The 18217-nt window shown below is 50.6% G+C and overlaps 8 protein-coding genes across 8 annotated transcripts; 1 reads left to right on the plus strand and 7 right to left on the minus strand.

The window, feature by feature from the left end:
• Positions 1 to 3353: 3353 nt before the first annotated feature.
• On the minus strand, positions 3354 to 4580 carry NCS54_00460000 (Hypothetical protein; the record flags this gene model as incomplete). Its single annotated transcript, XM_053150130.1, has 1 exon — positions 3354 to 4580. One exon carries the CDS (start codon positions 4578 to 4580, stop codon positions 3354 to 3356), a length of 1227 nt encoding a protein of 408 aa, XP_053006105.1.
• A 217-nt stretch (positions 4581 to 4797) lies between these two features.
• NCS54_00460100 (Oxidored-FMN domain-containing protein) lies at positions 4798 to 6033 on the minus strand (the record flags this gene model as incomplete). Its single annotated transcript, XM_053150131.1, has 1 exon — positions 4798 to 6033. One exon carries the CDS (start codon positions 6031 to 6033, stop codon positions 4798 to 4800), a length of 1236 nt encoding a protein of 411 aa, XP_053006106.1.
• A 1432-nt stretch (positions 6034 to 7465) lies between these two features.
• On the plus strand, positions 7466 to 7774 carry NCS54_00460200 (Hypothetical protein; the record flags this gene model as incomplete). The annotated part of the gene is made up of 1 exon (XM_053150132.1): positions 7466 to 7774. One exon carries the CDS (start codon positions 7466 to 7468, stop codon positions 7772 to 7774), a length of 309 nt encoding a protein of 102 aa, XP_053006107.1.
• A 695-nt stretch (positions 7775 to 8469) lies between these two features.
• On the minus strand, positions 8470 to 9281 carry NCS54_00460300 (Hypothetical protein; the record flags this gene model as incomplete). The annotated part of the gene is made up of 5 exons (XM_053150133.1): positions 8470 to 8737; positions 8790 to 8835; positions 8880 to 8963; positions 9038 to 9110; positions 9159 to 9281. The coding sequence occupies 5 exons, from the start codon at positions 9279 to 9281 to the stop codon at positions 8470 to 8472; spliced, it is 594 nt and encodes a 197-aa protein (XP_053006108.1).
• Positions 9282 to 10749: 1468 nt separating this feature from the next.
• NCS54_00460400 (Hypothetical protein) lies at positions 10750 to 11217 on the minus strand (the record flags this gene model as incomplete). The annotated part of the gene is made up of 1 exon (XM_053150134.1): positions 10750 to 11217. The coding sequence occupies one exon, from the start codon at positions 11215 to 11217 to the stop codon at positions 10750 to 10752; it is 468 nt and encodes a 155-aa protein (XP_053006109.1).
• A 442-nt stretch (positions 11218 to 11659) lies between these two features.
• Positions 11660 to 13144, minus strand: NCS54_00460500 (Hypothetical protein; the record flags this gene model as incomplete). Its single annotated transcript, XM_053150135.1, has 1 exon — positions 11660 to 13144. One exon carries the CDS (start codon positions 13142 to 13144, stop codon positions 11660 to 11662), a length of 1485 nt encoding a protein of 494 aa, XP_053006110.1.
• An 875-nt stretch (positions 13145 to 14019) lies between these two features.
• Positions 14020 to 15092, minus strand: NCS54_00460600 (Hypothetical protein; the record flags this gene model as incomplete). The annotated part of the gene is made up of 2 exons (XM_053150136.1): positions 14020 to 14684; positions 14738 to 15092. 2 exons carry the CDS (start codon positions 15090 to 15092, stop codon positions 14020 to 14022), a joined length of 1020 nt encoding a protein of 339 aa, XP_053006111.1.
• A 504-nt stretch (positions 15093 to 15596) lies between these two features.
• On the minus strand, positions 15597 to 17528 carry NCS54_00460700 (MFS domain-containing protein; the record flags this gene model as incomplete). The annotated part of the gene is made up of 6 exons (XM_053150137.1): positions 15597 to 16329; positions 16377 to 16650; positions 16704 to 17081; positions 17128 to 17178; positions 17226 to 17455; positions 17500 to 17528. 6 exons carry the CDS (start codon positions 17526 to 17528, stop codon positions 15597 to 15599), a joined length of 1695 nt encoding a protein of 564 aa, XP_053006112.1.
• Between the last annotated feature and the right edge of the window lie 689 nt (positions 17529 to 18217).

Genomic DNA, 18217 nt, shown 5'->3' on the forward strand with positions numbered 1-18217 from the left:
AGCAAATAGTCTATTAAGTTGTCTGCGGGACCACATGTGTCGAGCCGGCATATGTTTGGAATGGGAAAACCTACGACGAATGTTATCCGCGATGTTTCTTCACTTGGAGTCTTGGTTACCCTCCCAAAAGAGACGCTGGATGAATTGCTGCGTCGCAACTGAATTCGATCGTGAGATACATTATCATACATTATCATACACTCGCAGTCTTACACCATGGTCCATTGCCTTAGCGCATCATCCCTCACTGATCATCTTCCCAGCCATGCCATCACCAGATCCCATGAACACCGATTTATTCCTCTTACTCCCCCCCTCACTTCTTAGGCGGCACGTTTTCGCCCTTGGTCTGCTGACCCAAGGTCTGAGTGCCTGTGGCCAGCCTGCTGGGCGATAAAACTGCCTTGCTAGGCGAAGACGGGGATGCCTTCTCACTACGAGAGGCTGAAGGCTGGGACCGTTGGGGTGGTAGGTTGGTCCGTGTCGCGAGTGGACTGCTCTCGGCTTGTCCCTGGCCGTGCTCCTAGCTGCCATGTCTACCGTGGGCCATTGCCTGTTCCTCTGCCCTCACACTCTCCTCTGCGACCTCTGGTGATTCTTCCGGTGGCGCCTCAGGGTCGCCTGCCTGAACCTCTTCTCTCCAGTCAAGTAACATGTCCACAGGAAAACCATCATCGTCGTCGTCATCAGCAGGGCCTACCAGCAGCTCTGGGGCAAGCGCAGCACCAGACATGGCGGCAGCGCGAATGATAGCCCACTGTAGATCGATCATTTGATGAAATGACTCTATAGTCGCTGTTGATCGCTTGACGGTGAAGAGGTGGCCAGAGCGAAGTGGGTGACCATGTACGACGTTGACGATAGAACAGCCATGAGTCTTCTTGCAGTTGGCACATTCCTCGGTAGAGCAATGAGGATTCCCATCGGGGCCGTAGTGATGAGATAGCCCGCCCATGATGCTTCGGTTGCATTGAGGGTCGTTTTGGTCGTCGAGGTTGATATAGCGTGCTCCATTGATATGGGAGCTGCGTGGCATCCAGTGAAACTGGAGGAGAACATAGGTTTCCTTTCCGTCTACCTTTGATAGGCCATGCCACTTAAAAGCGCAATAGCATCGACTCCAGAATCTGTGGAGACTGGGAGTAAGCGAAAGGATATTAAAATCCCTATCTGAAGTTCCAAGGCCTGCGAAGAGAGGCTCCCTCGCTGCGGCTCTCTCCACTCCCCGCCCAAGGCCAAAGCACGTCGCAATGGCTGCCCTAAATGACTGTACTTTCGCGAGGTAGCTAGGCCGATCGTTTGTCGTGAATGGCATAATATGGCAACCATCAGGATCTATCATTCCGGTGACCAGGCAAAGGTTGGAGTCGAACCCGAGTGCATTATCGCGTGCCTCATCGTTGCGTCGAATCATTTTCTCCTTCTTAGATCTCTCAGTCGCTGCCTCTGATGCCATCTCGGATTCTGATTTGGGTGGTGGGACACTGAGTTTCGAGGTAGAGGCTTTGGATGCGTCTCTTCTCTCCTTCTGACGAGCCTTCTGTGCAGCTATTCGGCGCGCTGCCTCCTCTAGGTCAACAAACTTGTTGCGGTCTTGAAGAACTATCTCGAGTCAGTCTCTCATAACATGCAAATATCAGTGATAACCAAGTAACTCACAAAAGTTGAAGAGCTCATTGAGCTGGTCAAGGTACATCGCAGGCGAGTCGCGACTCGTAAAGTCCTCCAAATCTTGGAGCGGCATCAGGATGAGCACTGAGAATTGCAATGCCGAAAATTCCCAAGACGTGTCTGAGCGAGTAGCCCGTTGGTCTCTCCGTATTCTTTCAATAGCCTCAAGCCGCCGTTGGTAGTCTTCCAATGGAACGAGCTGGGTGGGTCGTTGATAGTCTGGCCGCCATGCAAGAAGATTGCGTGCCCACTGGACAACCTCGGGCTGGTCCTTGTAATGCTCGGCGAACTCGCTGAAGGGGTCTGGGGCTGGCTCCATCGTCTCGGCGCTGGACAGAGGGAGGGGATCTTGGTAGAATGGGTGAAAAAAGAAGAGGCAGTATTACGCCCTTGCTTGCAGGGCTAGGCGACAAGGATCAGGGTGAACAAAGAAGCCTGGGAGAATGGGGAGATGAGCAGAAGAATGGCTTAGGCCCCGACCGGCGAGAGAAAAATCCGAGGTGGGTTTTTAGAGAGTTGATCCGCGGTTGCCTGAGGTTTGCAGGCGTCAACAAGCTTCGTTTGATTTCTATTGTTGCCTGGAGTGAATCAGACATTGACGAAGTCAAAACTCATTTTCACTCGTTTTTGCTTTCTAAAAAGGCCGGGCTGCTAATCTAGCCAATTAAGCATAGGCATTAGGTAGTCAAAGCGCCAAAGTTGCTCTGTGGCTCAGTGGAGGGCCTTATACATTATGTTCAAAGTTGATGTGTACGAGCCAAGGTTTGGTAATTTGCCGAGATGTTACATTTAAGCTCTAATCTACCTAAATCTCGCCGTAACCCTCCTCCATAACCCAAACGTTTCCACCTTCACGACCGAAACCTTCTTTCTCCTACAGCTTAAGTCACCCCTGGGACTCAACAACTTGAAAACTTTGATCCCTTCTTCGTTGACTCATGCCAAAATGCGCATAATTATACGTTGCGCAGGAGGTTCCCTATCTCAGGGAAGACCGCAGGGATACTTCGACAGGAACGACGTCCGCCATCAGCCACGCAAACGAAGGATAAGGGCCTTCACTGGCAACAGGACCACCAATGCCGCCACGTAAACCAAGAATAAGGGCCTTCGCAAAATGGCTGGGTATTTTAACCCCTATGCCACACAACTTGTCACACGCAAATCAAGCGCCTTGCTCAAGCATGGTGGCAGCAACATGTAATAGAGAGCTAGGATGGTAGATAAAACCGAATTAAGGGCCTTCAAGCCCAAGTCCCACGTCCAAGAAAAATGATTCTTTCCCACCGCCAATCCAAAATGAAGAAATTCACGAGAATTCACATGAGCTTACCGGCTTAACTGCGGCTCAAACAGGACGCATTGTTGAAAAATTCAACCATAATGGCATTGCAAACGCGACAGTAAATCAGCCACGTCCTTCGGTTAGTGATAATTGTCATCGCTGGTTTAAGAAATATGACGTCAGGGAGAAACGAGAACCCAAGGCCCTCAAAATCAAATTCTGTTTGGATAATCTACGTTCGAATGCATGGGCTCACAGTTGGGAAATGTCACTCGCAGACTCGTCATTGCAGACAATAATAAAAAAAATGTCTCTTCGCTTCTTAGGTCATATTGACGGTTGGGTATTAGGTATTATTTGCCAACTGTATAGATATGTGTGTTATTCATCGACAATCTTATGTCCACAATAACCTTCGAGCTTCTATCGTCTGCGCATCCATGAACCAGCTGCCCGGCGTAGATATTCCTTCGAGACGAATCTCCCACGTTCCATGCACCACGTGTGCAATCCAAAGATTAAGTATGACTTCAAGTCGGATGTTGCCTCTTTGTCCCCACGGCCGACGCCCATCGAATCGGATTGGATTCATCGCACCTTGAGTAGTGACTAGATCCGTTCCATCCCCGTCCGATGTGGGCTGCACAAATGTCGTATATAGGCCAGGATGCTCGTACAATGCCGTGTCAGTCAATGGGAGATGGTCTTCTCCGTCAAACAAGTGTCGATCCTCACTCTTCACTATAGGACCAGCGGTAGAGGGTAGTATGAGTGATATCATCTCAAATCCACCATCTTGTTCGATCTGCAGGCGACGGCTTGTGGGGGGCTCTACCCCGTAGGTGGCGGCAAAGGTTTCCGGTGTAAAGGCCGTGATCCCGGGTGCGACATACTTGAAAGAAGGGCGTTTCGTGGCACAGAGGAAGGCCCTCGCAAAGGAGCTTAGCCGGAATTTGCTGACCAGGTCGACGGACAGGGGATCCAGAAGAGGTGACCTGGGTGTGCCCTCAGGCAGGCGAGACTGGATGACCTCAAGTAAGCATTCCCAGTGACGAAGAGTCGTAGTTAGATCCTGAGGCGTCCAAGATACGTAGGAAACCGCCTCTCTAGACCGGTACCAGCCGGTTTCACCTCCCCAGGTGAACTTTCCGAGTTTCCACATGTCCAAAGCCTTTCGCAGAGCTAGCTCGAGCGGGACCCATTGGTTATCGGGCGGAAATCCACCACAACCGCAGAGGCGAGTCCAGTAGGCCAAGTCAGTATCAAGATTGAAGTAAAGAGCGCCGTCCATTTTTGGCGTGTTAGTCTCGTCTCCGTACAACAGAATAATGCGCCGGTCTTCCAACTCTTGGAACTTGTCGTCAAACCACCACGGGTCGGGCTGGCAGAACTCGGCTGTCAACGGGAGATGGTTGGGTTTGTAGCTATCGATCAACGACAGAAATGTGTAGAGCGGCTCCTCTTCAGGGATGTCAAAGGGGGGTTTCTCTGGTGGTAAACTGCGCCATCGTGCCAGCATGTCACGTTTGACTTCTTGAACTGCATCGGGGATTCTTGAGATTGCTTTTGCGAGAAGTTGGTTATGAAGCTCGGCGCACCGGACTGGGTCGAAGGATGCATCCATGGCGAGTAAAAATCATAACTCAAAGGAGGTTACGGTAAGGTTAAAGTTCAAGACGGTGAGAGAAACTGAAAATAAACGACGCGGCCGAAGTTGAGCCGAATAAACCAGTCATTCAAAGAATCCAAACAGCCAATACAATCTAGTTCAGCCGCTATGTAAGTGTCTGTGTCTTTTCTAGAATCTATTTTGCATTCTATGCATCAGCAAGTCTTCACCTCTAGATCTTGGTTACCTTCTTCCCACGGCCCCTAAAGCCCCAGCCAATCTGGTTTGCCATCTTCACCTCGACACCTAGTTCCCGAGCAAATGCATCAACCAGGCCAGGGTTCTGCTGGAACCACCGTCCAGCCATGACCACGTCAATGCCAGACTGCAACACCTCCTCAGCGAGGGTACCAGTCTTGATGCCTCCAACAGCAGAAACGAGCACTTTGTCTCCCACGGCCTTCTTAATCGCCTGGGCCAGATGGACCTGATAACCGGGTCCTGGCCTGATGGCGATAGCAGACTTTGCGTGGATACCGCCAGAGCTGACGTCGACCAAATCAACACCTCGATCGGCCAACAAGGATGCAAGCTGTCCTGACTGGTCAACTGTCCAGCTCTCCGGAAACTCTTGCTTCAGCTTTTCGTCGAATTCGAACCAATCCGTAGCGCTGATGCGGACAAAGAGCGGCATGGTTTCCGGAATGACGGCTCGAATCCGCTCCACAATCTCCAACAAAAGTCTCGTTCTGTTCTCAAAACTTCCTCCATAGGCATCTGTCCGGCGGTTGCTGACAGGGCTCAAGAATTGATGCAGTAGATATCCATGGGCCGCGTGAATCTCAAGGACATCGAAACCAGCCTTGACCGCCCTTTGTGCAGCCTCTGCATAGGCCGTCTTCAGCTCTTCAATCTCCTCCGCGGTCAGAGCCTTGGGGACTGGGTTGACTCCCTCGACTTGGGGAATTGCTGAAGGAGCAACGATTTCGTCTGGCCATCCACCACCTTCTTTGACAGCCACGCCATTGCCTCTCAACCAAGGTGTGACGCCACTGCCTTTGCGACCCGCGTGCTGTAGTTGAATGCCAATCTTTTGACTCTGACTGTGCGCGAACTCGACGATACGTTTCAGCGGCTCGATGTGACCATCTTCCCAGATGCCGAGGTCTTCGGGTGTACTGCGACCCAAGCGCTGCACAGCGGTCGCCTCGGCAATCGCTAGCCCTGGACCACGTTGAATGATGCCACCGAGATGGGTCAAGTGCCAATCAGTTGCGTATCCATTATCGGCCGAATACTGACACAGAGGGGAGAGAAAAAGGCGGTTGGGGAATGTGACGCCGCGGATTGTGATGGGAGTGAAGAGCTTGGTGGATCCGTTGAGTTGCGTGCCTGCGGGGGGATCTTGGGCTGGCGTGTAGTAGGAAATGCCCTGGGCAGCGACGTTTTCAATTCTTTCTGGCGCCATGGTTTTGGTCTAAGTACTTGTTCACGATCAAAGAATCAGTGAAGCAGAGGCACGCCTTTCGATTTGTACTGAAGTTGGTAACGAATGATTCGTGCCATCAGGTTTTTGTGTTGAGCTTCTTGCAGACATGACTAATATGCCTACCGAGGCACCGAGGAAGAGAGCCCGAACTGATTACTAATATCGTCCAGTTGTGGAACTTCCTAACCTAGAGCCAGCCAGTCTTGATGTGCGATTTTGGACTCGGGGAGCAACAGTCGATCACATCATGGAGCTTCCCCTCTTGCGACTATGTACCCAAGTGGGTTGGTTGTTGCCCTGATTCGCTCAATACGATCATCGTCACCCTATCTTGGACTTTGCTTGGTAATGCTTTGGCCTTCTATGTATTTGTACTACTATTCAAGTAGCAGCGTGCAGGGGTTGGACCTTGGGTAGAGCCATGACACAAGTACCTCGGTAATAATAAGAAATCTAATTTATAAAAAGCCGTTGACCATTACATTGAGAAAGTATACCAAAGCTACAGAGATCAGGTATCACGATCTTTGTATGAAACTCTAACCTAAGAACTGGTTTGCACGCTCAACTCGCCTTTAAGAGCTCATCTGATGCATCATAGCGCGGTTATCAGAGTCGAGGGAAGACGGGTACCAAAATGCTATTATGACCTACGAAAGTGTTATTTACGGGCAAATTTATATTTTGTCTTTCTTTTGAGAACGAACCCACTAGAAATATGGGAATATTAGCGTTAATGCAAGGTCCCGTAGTCATATAGCTACCGTCATCAGACCAACGAACTCGGCGAGCCAACTTTGACCAAAGCAAAAACCAATATACATAATGAAGGATTGAGAGATTGCTACCAGCACAGTGCATTTTTCTACACGTCTAACAAATGCTTGAGTATCCCGTGAAAAAGCTACCCGGTAGCCCGAGATCAGTGGCAATTCTGGAACTAGACATCACTGCTAAATAAGACAATATGATCAGTCACGGGATGATCCTTCGGGCCGCCGGCAGCGGAAAGATGCAATCTCCATCTTTGACGGAGACAACAAGTGGAGGAGGTCCCGCGATCTCAGCCAGAGGGAGGCAGCGGATGTGTCTTGCTTCATAATAGGTGTTCAGGGTCCGAGACACCTGACTCTACTACGGGAATTCCGGGACGAGCGGCCAATATTTACTTGAGAAGATAGTATTGGCTCATATCGCGGCAGAGAAGGCCCGATATGCTCGAGACAGAATTTGTCTGAGGACGGAGAATTTTCTCCTTCAGTTTTGACAAATATCATCCCTAGGGACTATCATTAAACTATAAATACTCAGGAAACGAAGGTAATATGAACTTGATAATCACCAAGCTTTCGCACTATTCACTGATCTCTAACACTCTTCTACTTTCCACCAAAAGAACACCAACTTCATCATGAAGCCCGTCATCCTCGCTACCGCCTTCGCCACGCTCCTGACTCCAGTTGTCTCACGTTGCTCCATGGATAACCGCTGGTGCTACTGGATCGGAACCGCTCCCTTCTGCGAAAGCACCAAGTTCAATATTGGAGAGATTGACGAGACCGGCAAAGTCCTCAAGGCCTGGACCAAGGATAAGGACCGCGCAGATCTCTGTACTCGTTTCAACCATGATGGCGATAGGCCTAGCGAGAACTGCTGCAATGACTACGGATCAAGCTGCTGGAGCGGATACAAGAGGCTTTGGTGTGAGGTTGATGAGTAGGGGTTGGTATGCGGCTCTTGTGATGAGGCCATATGAGCTAACGCAAATAGGATTTCCTTATTGAGTTGGGGGAAAGGCGTGCTGAGTCACTCTGGGCTGCTGGGCAATTCCTTTGTACGTAGAAAAAGGGTCAGAGGCGGCGAGGGCCTCCAATCATCATCACCTTCATCACGGTCAACGGGAAAGGAGCAGCTTTTGGGCTCTTTCATTGGCCAAATCTTCATTACTATTAATCGATTAATTGCCCTCACTATTTAATATTGCATTTACCTCATTGAGAAGTATATAAGATTACTCTTTTAAAAGTCACCTAGAAGGTAAGGAGGCGTTTTCTTCTGCCTGTGGTTGGGTGTGTTCTGTTTCTCTAATAAATTACGAGTACAGTTAGGTCAGTCCTAACTATAAGAGGAGCAGGAATTACTAGACGTGGCTCTGTATTTAATTAGATTTTAAAAGACTTGATAAATAACTCTATGGTCCATTCTTGTTTTCCCTTAGTCCTCTATAAGCCACCCAGAGCCCTAGGTATGCCACTTAGCTCTCGCTACTGTTCTAGATATCTATATTCGCTTACTAGCTATGATTCGTTTTTGGATAAACCAGGCTGCCCCGGACTGTATAAATAAGGTAGACTCTATTGAAACTACAATGATTAACGACTCCGAGAGTCCTAGTTCAACCCTCCGGACTCCCACCTAGTTCTTGTTGACTTTCTTCCAAGATTCCCTACTGGACACCTTGTTCCACCAAGCGCCATGGTTCTTGCGCTCCTGAAAGGCTTGCCCCTCGTCAGCCTGATGAAGAGCATTCACAGCTGGCATGTAGAATATATCCACAACAGTAAAGTCAGGGCCACCGAGATAGCTCTGCTTGGACAGGATCTTATCCATGACGTCGAGTTTAGCGTGGAGCTTTTCAACACCAGCCTTGGTCGCAACCTCATCCGAAGGTATCCCAAAAGCCCTGTCGGTGTTAGAAAAGACAGCCGTGCCCTGACTTGTATTCAAGCACTTACGGGTTGAAAAGCTTCAGCCACAAAACTTGAAGGGCGGCATCAAAAACTGAGAGTATTCCACGGAGGCGAACTGCTCGAAGATGGCCCAACCTTGGGCATCGTCAACAGCAGGGAGGAGGTCGATTCCATGACTGCGGTATTGGGAGGCTAGGTAACGACCAATCGCTCTGGACTCTGCAGTAACGTTAGACTTGGACTACCCATCACCATGTGGCCATGTAGTGTGGCCGTCTAGTGCAAGCACTTACCATAGAGATGGAGCGAGCCATCTTCGAGGGCCGGAATCTGCCCAAATGGCATTCTCTCTTCATAGGGCGCCCGCTAGTGACATTAGAGTGCAGCCAAAATGCTTAGGTTGGAAAAGTTCACCTTTTGTTCTCCGGCCATGAAATCAACGTTGACAAATTCATACTCGATGCCTTTCTCTGCCAAAACGAGCAGAACGCGGCGAGTGCACAAGGAAGCCGGGTGGCCGTAGAGCTTCAGAGTCATTGTGGAATGAGCTGAAAATGACGATTGGTGTCTGTCTTGATATCTTGGTTTTGTGTCGACACAGGAATAGTGTTGCTGGTGAATGATTCCATGGGCATAGTGTTGGCCCTTTATAGCAAGGTTGTTTGGTGGCTCTAGCATCGTGCTTTTGCTTCTATCGCTGTAAGCTGTGGTTTTAGGCCTCCTTGTTGATTGCTAATTCCAATCGTCAATGTTTCCGAGGTTGGAGAACCTTCAGCTTAGAATGGCTAGCCATCTGTTGTTTCTGCGTAGACGCCAAACTTAAAAAGGCTAGCGTTCCGTTGTTTCTAGGTAACACGTCATGAGCTCGAGTCGGACTTCAACGGAGTTATGTCGCATCTAAGTAAGTACCTCTTGATTAACTTACAAACTCCTACATGCTTAAAGAGAGACGCACCCTACAGCACCGCTCTCAGAGCTCATCATGGGCCATGAACCGCGCGCGTCGGCCTTCGTGCATAGTGGGCAGCAAAGTCATTATGGCCCGTGGGTTGTCAATCGCGCGCGTCGGCCTCGAGGCTCGGCATTTTAGCATGGCCGAGGCTCGACAACTTGGTCTAGGACGCCTTGCCCATCTGATATCCAAGTCCAAAAGGTCAGGGCATTTCAAGGGGCGACAGCGAGACCGGAATCCTCGGGCTCGCTGCAACGTGTCATGTCCGGATGTGCTGGGTTGTGTGATGTTCATCAACTGGCCCAGACGTGGTTGAATGTTACGGTACGCATTGGTTACCCCAGTAATGGGCTTGTGCGGATGAAGTTTCTAGAAGGATTCACCCTGAAGACTCCGTTCCTGCCAAGCCATGGCGAGCACCTCTTCGTGCGGACTCTTGGTGCCCCCAGTGCTTTGGCAACCATTCCGGTCTGCCTGGCTATAGCCAAAACACCCAAAACGCGGTGATGGATGAGGACTGCTAGCCGTGCGCAAGATGGTGGATGCCAACTCATGCAAAGGCAGAGTCAGGCAGTGGACTTGAAAACCAGGCCATCTGAATCCAGACTCCCAACTATTCATTACTCCTAAAGTACTCTCTATTACTCCCAGGCTGAATTCGCATTGCATAGCTTAACATTGGAGGTCCTCCCAGACGTCACGTCATGCCTACGAAGTGGATGCATTCCCTAAAACCTCAAGCACCCGGCCAGCCTTCTCAGTACTGAAAACCAGCGCACTGCTAAGCCTACGAGACATATTTCGTTTATGAAAGATGCATGCATGAAGTGGGCAATAATGGGATAATCTAAATAAATGTTGTATTGATGATGCATGGGTAATAAATGTCCTGTGTCCCTGGCACGCCTGCCCCAAGCTTAAACCTCGCTGTGTTAACGGAGAAAGTTTTCCAGTGTAGCCTCGACATTCATCTTGTGTTTGTCCAGAGTCTTGGGCCAACAGCTTCAGCTTATTGACATACCAAAATAGTAACGACAAGTTATCCCAGCGGCCTTATTCCACTTGCTTTGCGATGGCTGCGATAAGGCCGGAGAAGCGCGGTTCCAGGTCCTGCTCAGCCAAGGCTTTAATGTGCTCCTCCGGGAGCCGACTTCCTTTGGCACTCCAAATAAAACGGGTTTTGTTGGGGCTAATGTATTCCAGCGCAGTCGTCCCAATCGCAATCATGTCGGGGTAATCGGGCCTCCGCACTCTGAATGTCATCGAGTAGTTGGCGGCGTCCACCTCGGTCATTTCTTCAGTGAATTCGTAACGCTCCCCCTTGTGTGGACCGAACGCGTACTCGTAGCAGAAGGTGCGGATGCTGCCAATGCCGAAACCCTCCAGACTGAGCTTGATGCATCCTGGATACCAAGTCTTTTCGGCTCCGAAGCCTCCCAAGATGCCCCAGACTTCGCCGATAGGCGCGTAGATGTCGCGAATAACAGTAGTGTAAGGGACGAGGTCCTGGGTCTGAGACATGTTGGTGTAAAAGAGGAGAAACAGTAAGATTGTATGTTTCTGTGCAGACGACACCGTCAGAGCGATTACCGAAAAATAGGGTTGATAGTGATGCTGGGCGTGTCAAGTGGCTCTGATGGGGGATACAGGACGTGCAGCGTCGTATATATATTCCGTGTCGTACAGTACCGAATCATTGACGAGAGCTCAACGAGGTTAGAGTTCCGCCAGTTGATATGCCAAATGTCAAGACTATGATTTGTCACCTCGTATTGCCACTCCAGACTGAGTCGCTCACGAACTAGAGCCCGAGGGGAGAGTCCCGAGTTCGATATGCCCAACAAGGCTAGGGTTCCGCGAGCTGTAACTATACTGTAAGAGTGGAGAAAATCTTGAATCGGTTGGTGGAGCATTCCGCCACAAGCTGACTCTGGAAATGGACCTTTCTGAGTGTCGCCATCCCTCAGGCCGTAATCCCGCAACTACCGACCATGGTGAAAACAGTCCAATAGTCCACCTCCGGCGTAAACGTCAAAATGTGGCCTACATCTCGGGCCGCCTTGATGCCGTTGTCAGCCATGTATGTAAGGCGCTGCAGGATCCACTCTCGCAAATGCATATCCGTCGTCATCTGTCCAGCTTCGTAAAGGGCGGTCAATACGCCACGGCATTCCAACATCTGCAGTGGCGAAAATGGCACCGCGTTCCCAGATCTCGCTTCCGGAAGGATGAACTGAGGCACTGTGGCGCAAATGTCCCGTGTTACTTGGTCAATCGTCTCCTCAACCGAGCTGCTGGGATGGAGGTTCCGGATGATGCTACACATCTCCAGACGCAGGATCCGGAAGGCGTTGAAGACCTGGGTCGCGTAGTGGCTGGGGTAAACATCGTAGTAGTGGTCCAAGATGAACTTTTGATGAGAGGTTACCCGGTGCGGCCTCCAGGAGCGTGGAATCTTGCTCTCGGCAAGGGCGAGTTGATCCTGCAGCTCATACGCCTTCTTGAGGATGTCGTCCAATCTTAACACGGCGCTCCGCATGCTTGCACGAAAATTGACGATTGTCATCAACAGACCGATAAATGTCCATTTTGAGTTCCGAATGTAGGAATCCAAATCTCGGCGAACCGCTTGTAAGGCTTCCGGTATGGGCACACCAGCTGCACCACAGCTGATAGTTAGAGCTATCACGGTCCGACCGGCAAGTTGGCAAGTGGCCGAATTGCGAAAGTCCGTGCTCGGGCGGGCCTGTACTACACCCAGAGCGCCTTGGAGATGGCTCAGCCAGGAGCCTGGAAGCCCTGGCGATTGGTGATACATGGTCAGCTTCTCGTAGAGGTCAAGGAGGAGCACTGATTGCAGGGTCTCGTCGCTGACGGGTTTGGGTGTCCCGTTGCTGACCAGCTGCTGCGAGATTCGAATCGCTTCTCTGACTGCCCGGATGGCAACCGAATATTGCCGGTTGGCCAGCGGCATTAGGTCGGGACGATTCACGTGGAGAGCCATAAAGGCCAAGCCGACAGCACCGACACTGGCCTGCAGGTGCCCGGAAGCAGGCGCCGTGGCCAGGAGAGGAGCTAGGGTGTCGAAGCCGTAGGAGTATCGGTCTATATAGAGGCAAAGGAAGGCGTTCCGAGATACCATGTCCCAGGAGAGTTGCGGAGCGGTGGTGAACCGCGCGGATGCATGGCGGGCCAAGACCTTTCGGGTCGTGCTACGTGTCTCATCACGAATAGCCAACTCTTCCAGGTTACGGTACCCATGGCAGGCGAGCTTCGCTCTTCGGCACTGGTTGCAGCCCTCGGGATTCAGATCGCACTGCGTCGTAAGGGCAACATCAGTATCCCGTCTTGGGCTACGAGCGGTTCGCTCATGAAGGAGTTTCCTTACCCGGATCTTCCTCCTCCTGCAGGGTAAACAATACTTGGACGGACGACCGTGATAGACCATAACCCTGTTTATTGGTGATTGCTCTGATAGGTGAAGGTCATTCGATGCCAGGGATGCATAGCCGTAGACGAGAAGCTTTGTAGTGGTGATTGCCTAGGAAGACAATGAATCAGATTTATTCTATCCCGGAACACTAGCCTTATAGGGCAAAATGCATGAAAAGGCTGTACGGTTGGTCAAACTTTGGCTCATGTCGTGTTCAAGCCCAGGGTTGAAGTCATTTGTCAGCGTCTGGTGATCGACCGCCGTGGCTGACATCACGGAACGCTAGCCCAGTTTGGGCGAACAACTGCAGTAGCTTCAACCCTAAAATTTGCCCAAGTATTATTAATTCTGCTGGGGCAGGTCACAGACTGCAAGTAAAAGGCAGCCGAGAGCAAGCAATAGATTCGACCGGCCGGTGGCATAGCAGTTTTAGGGCTCATTGCATAGAAATTACTCAGTCACGGCCATGACCTCCCGGGATCGTGTCAAGGTAAACAAACTATGAGTCCGCTATGTTAGCATTGGGATATGATCGTATGATGTGTTGATAATTTTTTTTCATATAGTTTGAGCTCGGCCCTTGATTGGATAACTGGGCCAGAAGACCGACCGAACTGTGAGTGTTCTAGAGTTGGCCCTCTGGCGTCAGGCCCATTCACTCTGGTGGCTCTAATAAGAAACAGTTCGGAGTTTGGACCAAATCAGAGCCCGGGAACGGCAAGAATTATAATTAATCCCGCCTCCACCAGGGGGTGTCGGGCACATTATCAAAGAACATTGTAGTTCATACACATATTGCTTGATATGATCTCACATTTAGATGCAAATTCTCCGACTCCTAATATGGAAGCTATTCTAATTGGTAGATTAAGCCAGTTATCGACAGTAATCTAATCCTGCTGGGTGATGGAGTAGATGGCCTCAAAAGTGTGATCCCAGATCTTCTGGGGAGCCCCCGTGTTCTCTAGCTCAGCTAGCAAATCGTCCTGTTGCAGAATAACGAACTTATCGTCGATAGAGAAAAGCGATGCCCTGGTCCCATGGGCCAGAGTCAAGGCTGCCCGCCGCCCGTCCTGTACCGGGACACCATTGCCCCCAAACTCTGCGCTTGTGATCAAATACAGGCACCGCTCACCGGATTCCTCGGGTGTCAACTCCACGAACGTTCCAGGGGGCGGAGCCGCGGCAGCCTTGCTAGGGTCGAACTTGCCAGCCCAGCTCTTCATGAACAAATCTGTGCTAACCCTGCCTGGGTGCGAGTGGATGAAGACGACGTCCTTGTTCTCCTGTGCCTCGGAAATACGCTTCAGGGTCAGGGTTATCATAGTAGCGGCGTGAGCAGCGTAGGTGGGGATACTAAAACGGCCAGGATGCTTGAGGGTTAGGTCGTCAAGGAAGAGGCTGGTCGACTCTTGGCCAGCGGCAAGGACATTGATGACGCGCGCCGATGATGACGACTGGGCCGCCGCCCTGAGCTGGGGTAGGAGGTTGGTGATGAACACAACATGACTGTAGTATGACACAACCTGGGATGCCTCTAGGCCCTCGGAAGTTTCTGTGACAATAGTCAGCCAGATTAGCCCGGCAACGATCGTTCTAATCACTCGCCTTGGCGCCCAGTGAAAGGCAAGTAGCCTGCTGAGAGAAAGAGGAGGTCGATCTTGTCCTCCTGAGCCGAGATGTGCTTCGCAATACGCTGAGAGTCCGCAACCAAGGAGATCTGGCCTTGGACGTAAATCAGGTCGGCCTCGGGGTTCAAACTCCTAAGCTCATCCAACAGAGCCCCGTGACCCGCCTCATTGCGGCCTACGATATAGACCTTGATCGGGAAACGCTTGGAGACAAGATCCCTCAGAGTAGCTTTGCCAATGCCGTCGGTGCCGCCAACAAAGACGGCGGTCTTGGGGACGGTGGCCTCGGTGATGAGGGCGTTGGAGGCTCGGATGGGTGTGAAGAATGACATGGCTACCAAGGATGATGAATGCAGAATGCCAAAATTACTGTCGTCGGCGAAGTGAGATGATATTGAGTAACAGCTTCCAAATTTGTTCAATCGAGAGATTCATGTTTCTAAAGATGCACCTTGCTAGCAGTTTTTATAAAGCGCCATACCGGCACCCGCGGACCAAGTGCTCAAACAGGACCGCCGTACCGTGCCAAGGGATACAAGACTCTGTTCTCGAATCTCGGCCCTCGCACTTGGACCACACCAACACCGTCATGTATTGGTAATCAACAAAGCCACCTCCTTCCTCTCCGTATCCCGGGCGGAATTACTGGAGAGTCCTAACTCCGGCGCTTTGTTAGACGATGTGCATAGGCAACTCGGTGTGCATAGATTGAATTAGTAATAGCCCGCCGCCTTTTCAAGCTCTAGTGAGATTAAGAAATAAATAAAATATTCCTAGGCACTATTATTCTTATTCTCATAGCTCTCTTATATAGTGAACCTGCCCCAATATTTACTTTAGCTACTCTTAGACTTGTTGATTCGTTTCCTCTCCATACCAAGACTGGCGAGGAACGCAACGCCTCCGAGCCCAACAGCAACGAGAAATGCATTGGCAATAGCCACCTGGAAAGCGTCCCTGACGAGAGCAAGTAAGCTGCTCGGAACAACCTTCTCAAGCTCCACTCCACCCGCTGCCACTACGGCTGCCACGTCGATACCTTTGATCTTGTTAAGCTCCTGACTTAGAAAGTTTTGGAACACGTTCTGGGCAATAGCGAGGCCAACTGCTCCTCCAAAACTCTGAGCGATAATAACCATGGTTGTTCCAAGAGGAATGTCGGCGGTACTGAGCACCACTTGGATGGCGAAGATGGGAATCTGCACTGTTGTTCCATATCCAGCTCCAGCCATGAGCTGAAACCCGAACCAGCGTCCGATTGAACTGGTTTGAGATAGTGTGTATAAGAGACCGCCGCCAGTGGTGAAGAGAGCAGCACCAAACCACATAAAGGGCACGTAGTAGCCTGAAAGGGTCATACAGGTACCGCTGATCAAGGTGGCAATGGAGACCGTGACACCGTGAGGCAGAATATTGATACCGGATTCTTGAGGGTCGTCGCCCTTGACGGCTTGAAAGTAGAAGGGCAGATGGTAGGCTTGTGTCATCATTGCGCCTTGGAGCAAGCAGGAAAAGAGGCAGCCGAGCAAGACAGATCGCTGAGACAGAATACGGAGAGGGATCAAGGCACTGCGAATGTTAGCCAAGTACTGAGTATTGGGGGAGAAGTCTCGTACTCTTCCTTTTGCCGGACTTGGATATAACTGAATAAGATCAAGAGGAATCCGAACCCGAGGAGACAGCCCCAGACGCGAGAATCACGCCAAGTATAGACAGTGCCACCCCATTGAAGAGCGAGGAATAAGCACACCAGGGTTGCTGTGAGGACGACGGCGCTCTTGAGGCCTAGACCTAGAAGCTTTTGCTTCAACGGACGGTCCTTGTTGACAGCTCCTCCAAGCGTGGACGGGTAGTAGAAGCAGATGATGGCCCCCGTCAAGCCGCCGAGTGCTATCAATCGGTTAGTTGATGAGTCTGCAGATAATGTCTGTCTGTTTACTTACGCAGATTGATCCAGAAGCAGAATCTCCATGTGAGACGCTCTGAATGAGTAAAGACGCCTCCAAGTGCAGGTCCAATGACAGAAGCAACACCAAACATGCTGCTGATAATACCGAGAAACAGTGGCCGTTTTCGCATCTCGACAATTTGTGTTATGATAATCATGGAACCGCAGTAAAGACCTGAAGCTCCAAACCCAGCCACGGCTCTGCCGAGGATAAAAGCTGCCGAGTTTGGGGCAGCGGCACAGATGATGGAGCCAACTTCGAAAAACACACCGGCACCGAGATATATCCATTTCAGGTTGAAAAAGGTGTACATTTTCCCAAAGGTCGGCTGGAAGGACATCTGAGCGAGGAGATAAATGGTGCCATACCAAGCTTGAATCGTTAGTGGTTGCAGTGCTGCTCGGTGGCCAAAACTTACGAACGTCGCTGAGACTGTTAAACTCGCTTGTCATTTTCGGGATAGCAGTAGCTTTTGGCCGTTAGCAAGAGAGAAAAGTATAGAGTAGGTTTTCCTACAGATAATGCTGTTATCCAAGGCAACTGTCAAGACACCGATCATTAAAGACAGAGCCATGAGAATCAGAGGCATTCCATGAAGATACTTGTCGCTCTCCGAGCCTTCAGATCCCTCATCTGGCAAGAGTGCTGGTTCAAGCGCAGGTTCTACGTCTTCTGGGGGACTCGACTTTTCCCCTGAGCCTGGATCTGCATTCATTGTTGTTTCAACGGGAGGGTTGTCATTACCCCTAAAACAGTAAGTAATGTCAAATTCATTCGTCGTCTTGCTTACTGTTGAGAGTTCCTATTCTCCGCTGGCATAGCGGGTGAGCTTGGCTGAGGGACCTGCATTTTTGTTTTCAAGTTGACCTGGAGAGAAAGACGTTATCGCGAAAAATGGAAGATTATGCTTAATTATACGAGCGCTAAAAGAGTCAATGTGTCAATAAAGCCCCAGTGCGGGCGCGCCCTGTAAGATCTGGGGCACGCGGGTGCAAGGTCAGGCCATTGACGCGTTCGCACTCGCACTCGTCAGCTCGGTTAAGCTGATAGGCAATCAGACAGTACAAATACGTGCAGGCCCCAGTGGTTACTACAGCGTAGACTGGGCTGTTAACGTTGAACAGTTTGACTCAGATTCGGGTCATCAATAAGCGAGAGCTCGTCACGAGGGAGTGAAACAACATGGGCTTGGCATGGAACCACGATAGAATAAGACTTCATTGGACTTTCACGCTTACTATCAACGTTGCAAATGATGGCTCGTACTTGCGTGGATGACAAAAGCTGATGACGATCAGCCTTACACCCCCATCTCGAAAACTGTTGGGAATGTCTTACCCAGCTTTCAGTCGTCTGCATCTTTTCACAGAAGAAATCAAGGTTGCGTAATCTCAAAAGAGTGTGAGACCTCAATCAGGAGATCAAGAGCAAGGGGTTCGGAGAAGGATCCCTTTAATCCGAAGACGGTGCGAAAAATGCTACCTCACATCGGATCGACGGCCAGACTT

This window comes from Fusarium falciforme, chromosome 3 (assembly GCF_026873545.1).
Source record: "Fusarium falciforme chromosome 3, complete sequence".
NCBI classification, from domain to species: domain Eukaryota; kingdom Fungi; phylum Ascomycota; class Sordariomycetes; order Hypocreales; family Nectriaceae; genus Fusarium; species Fusarium falciforme.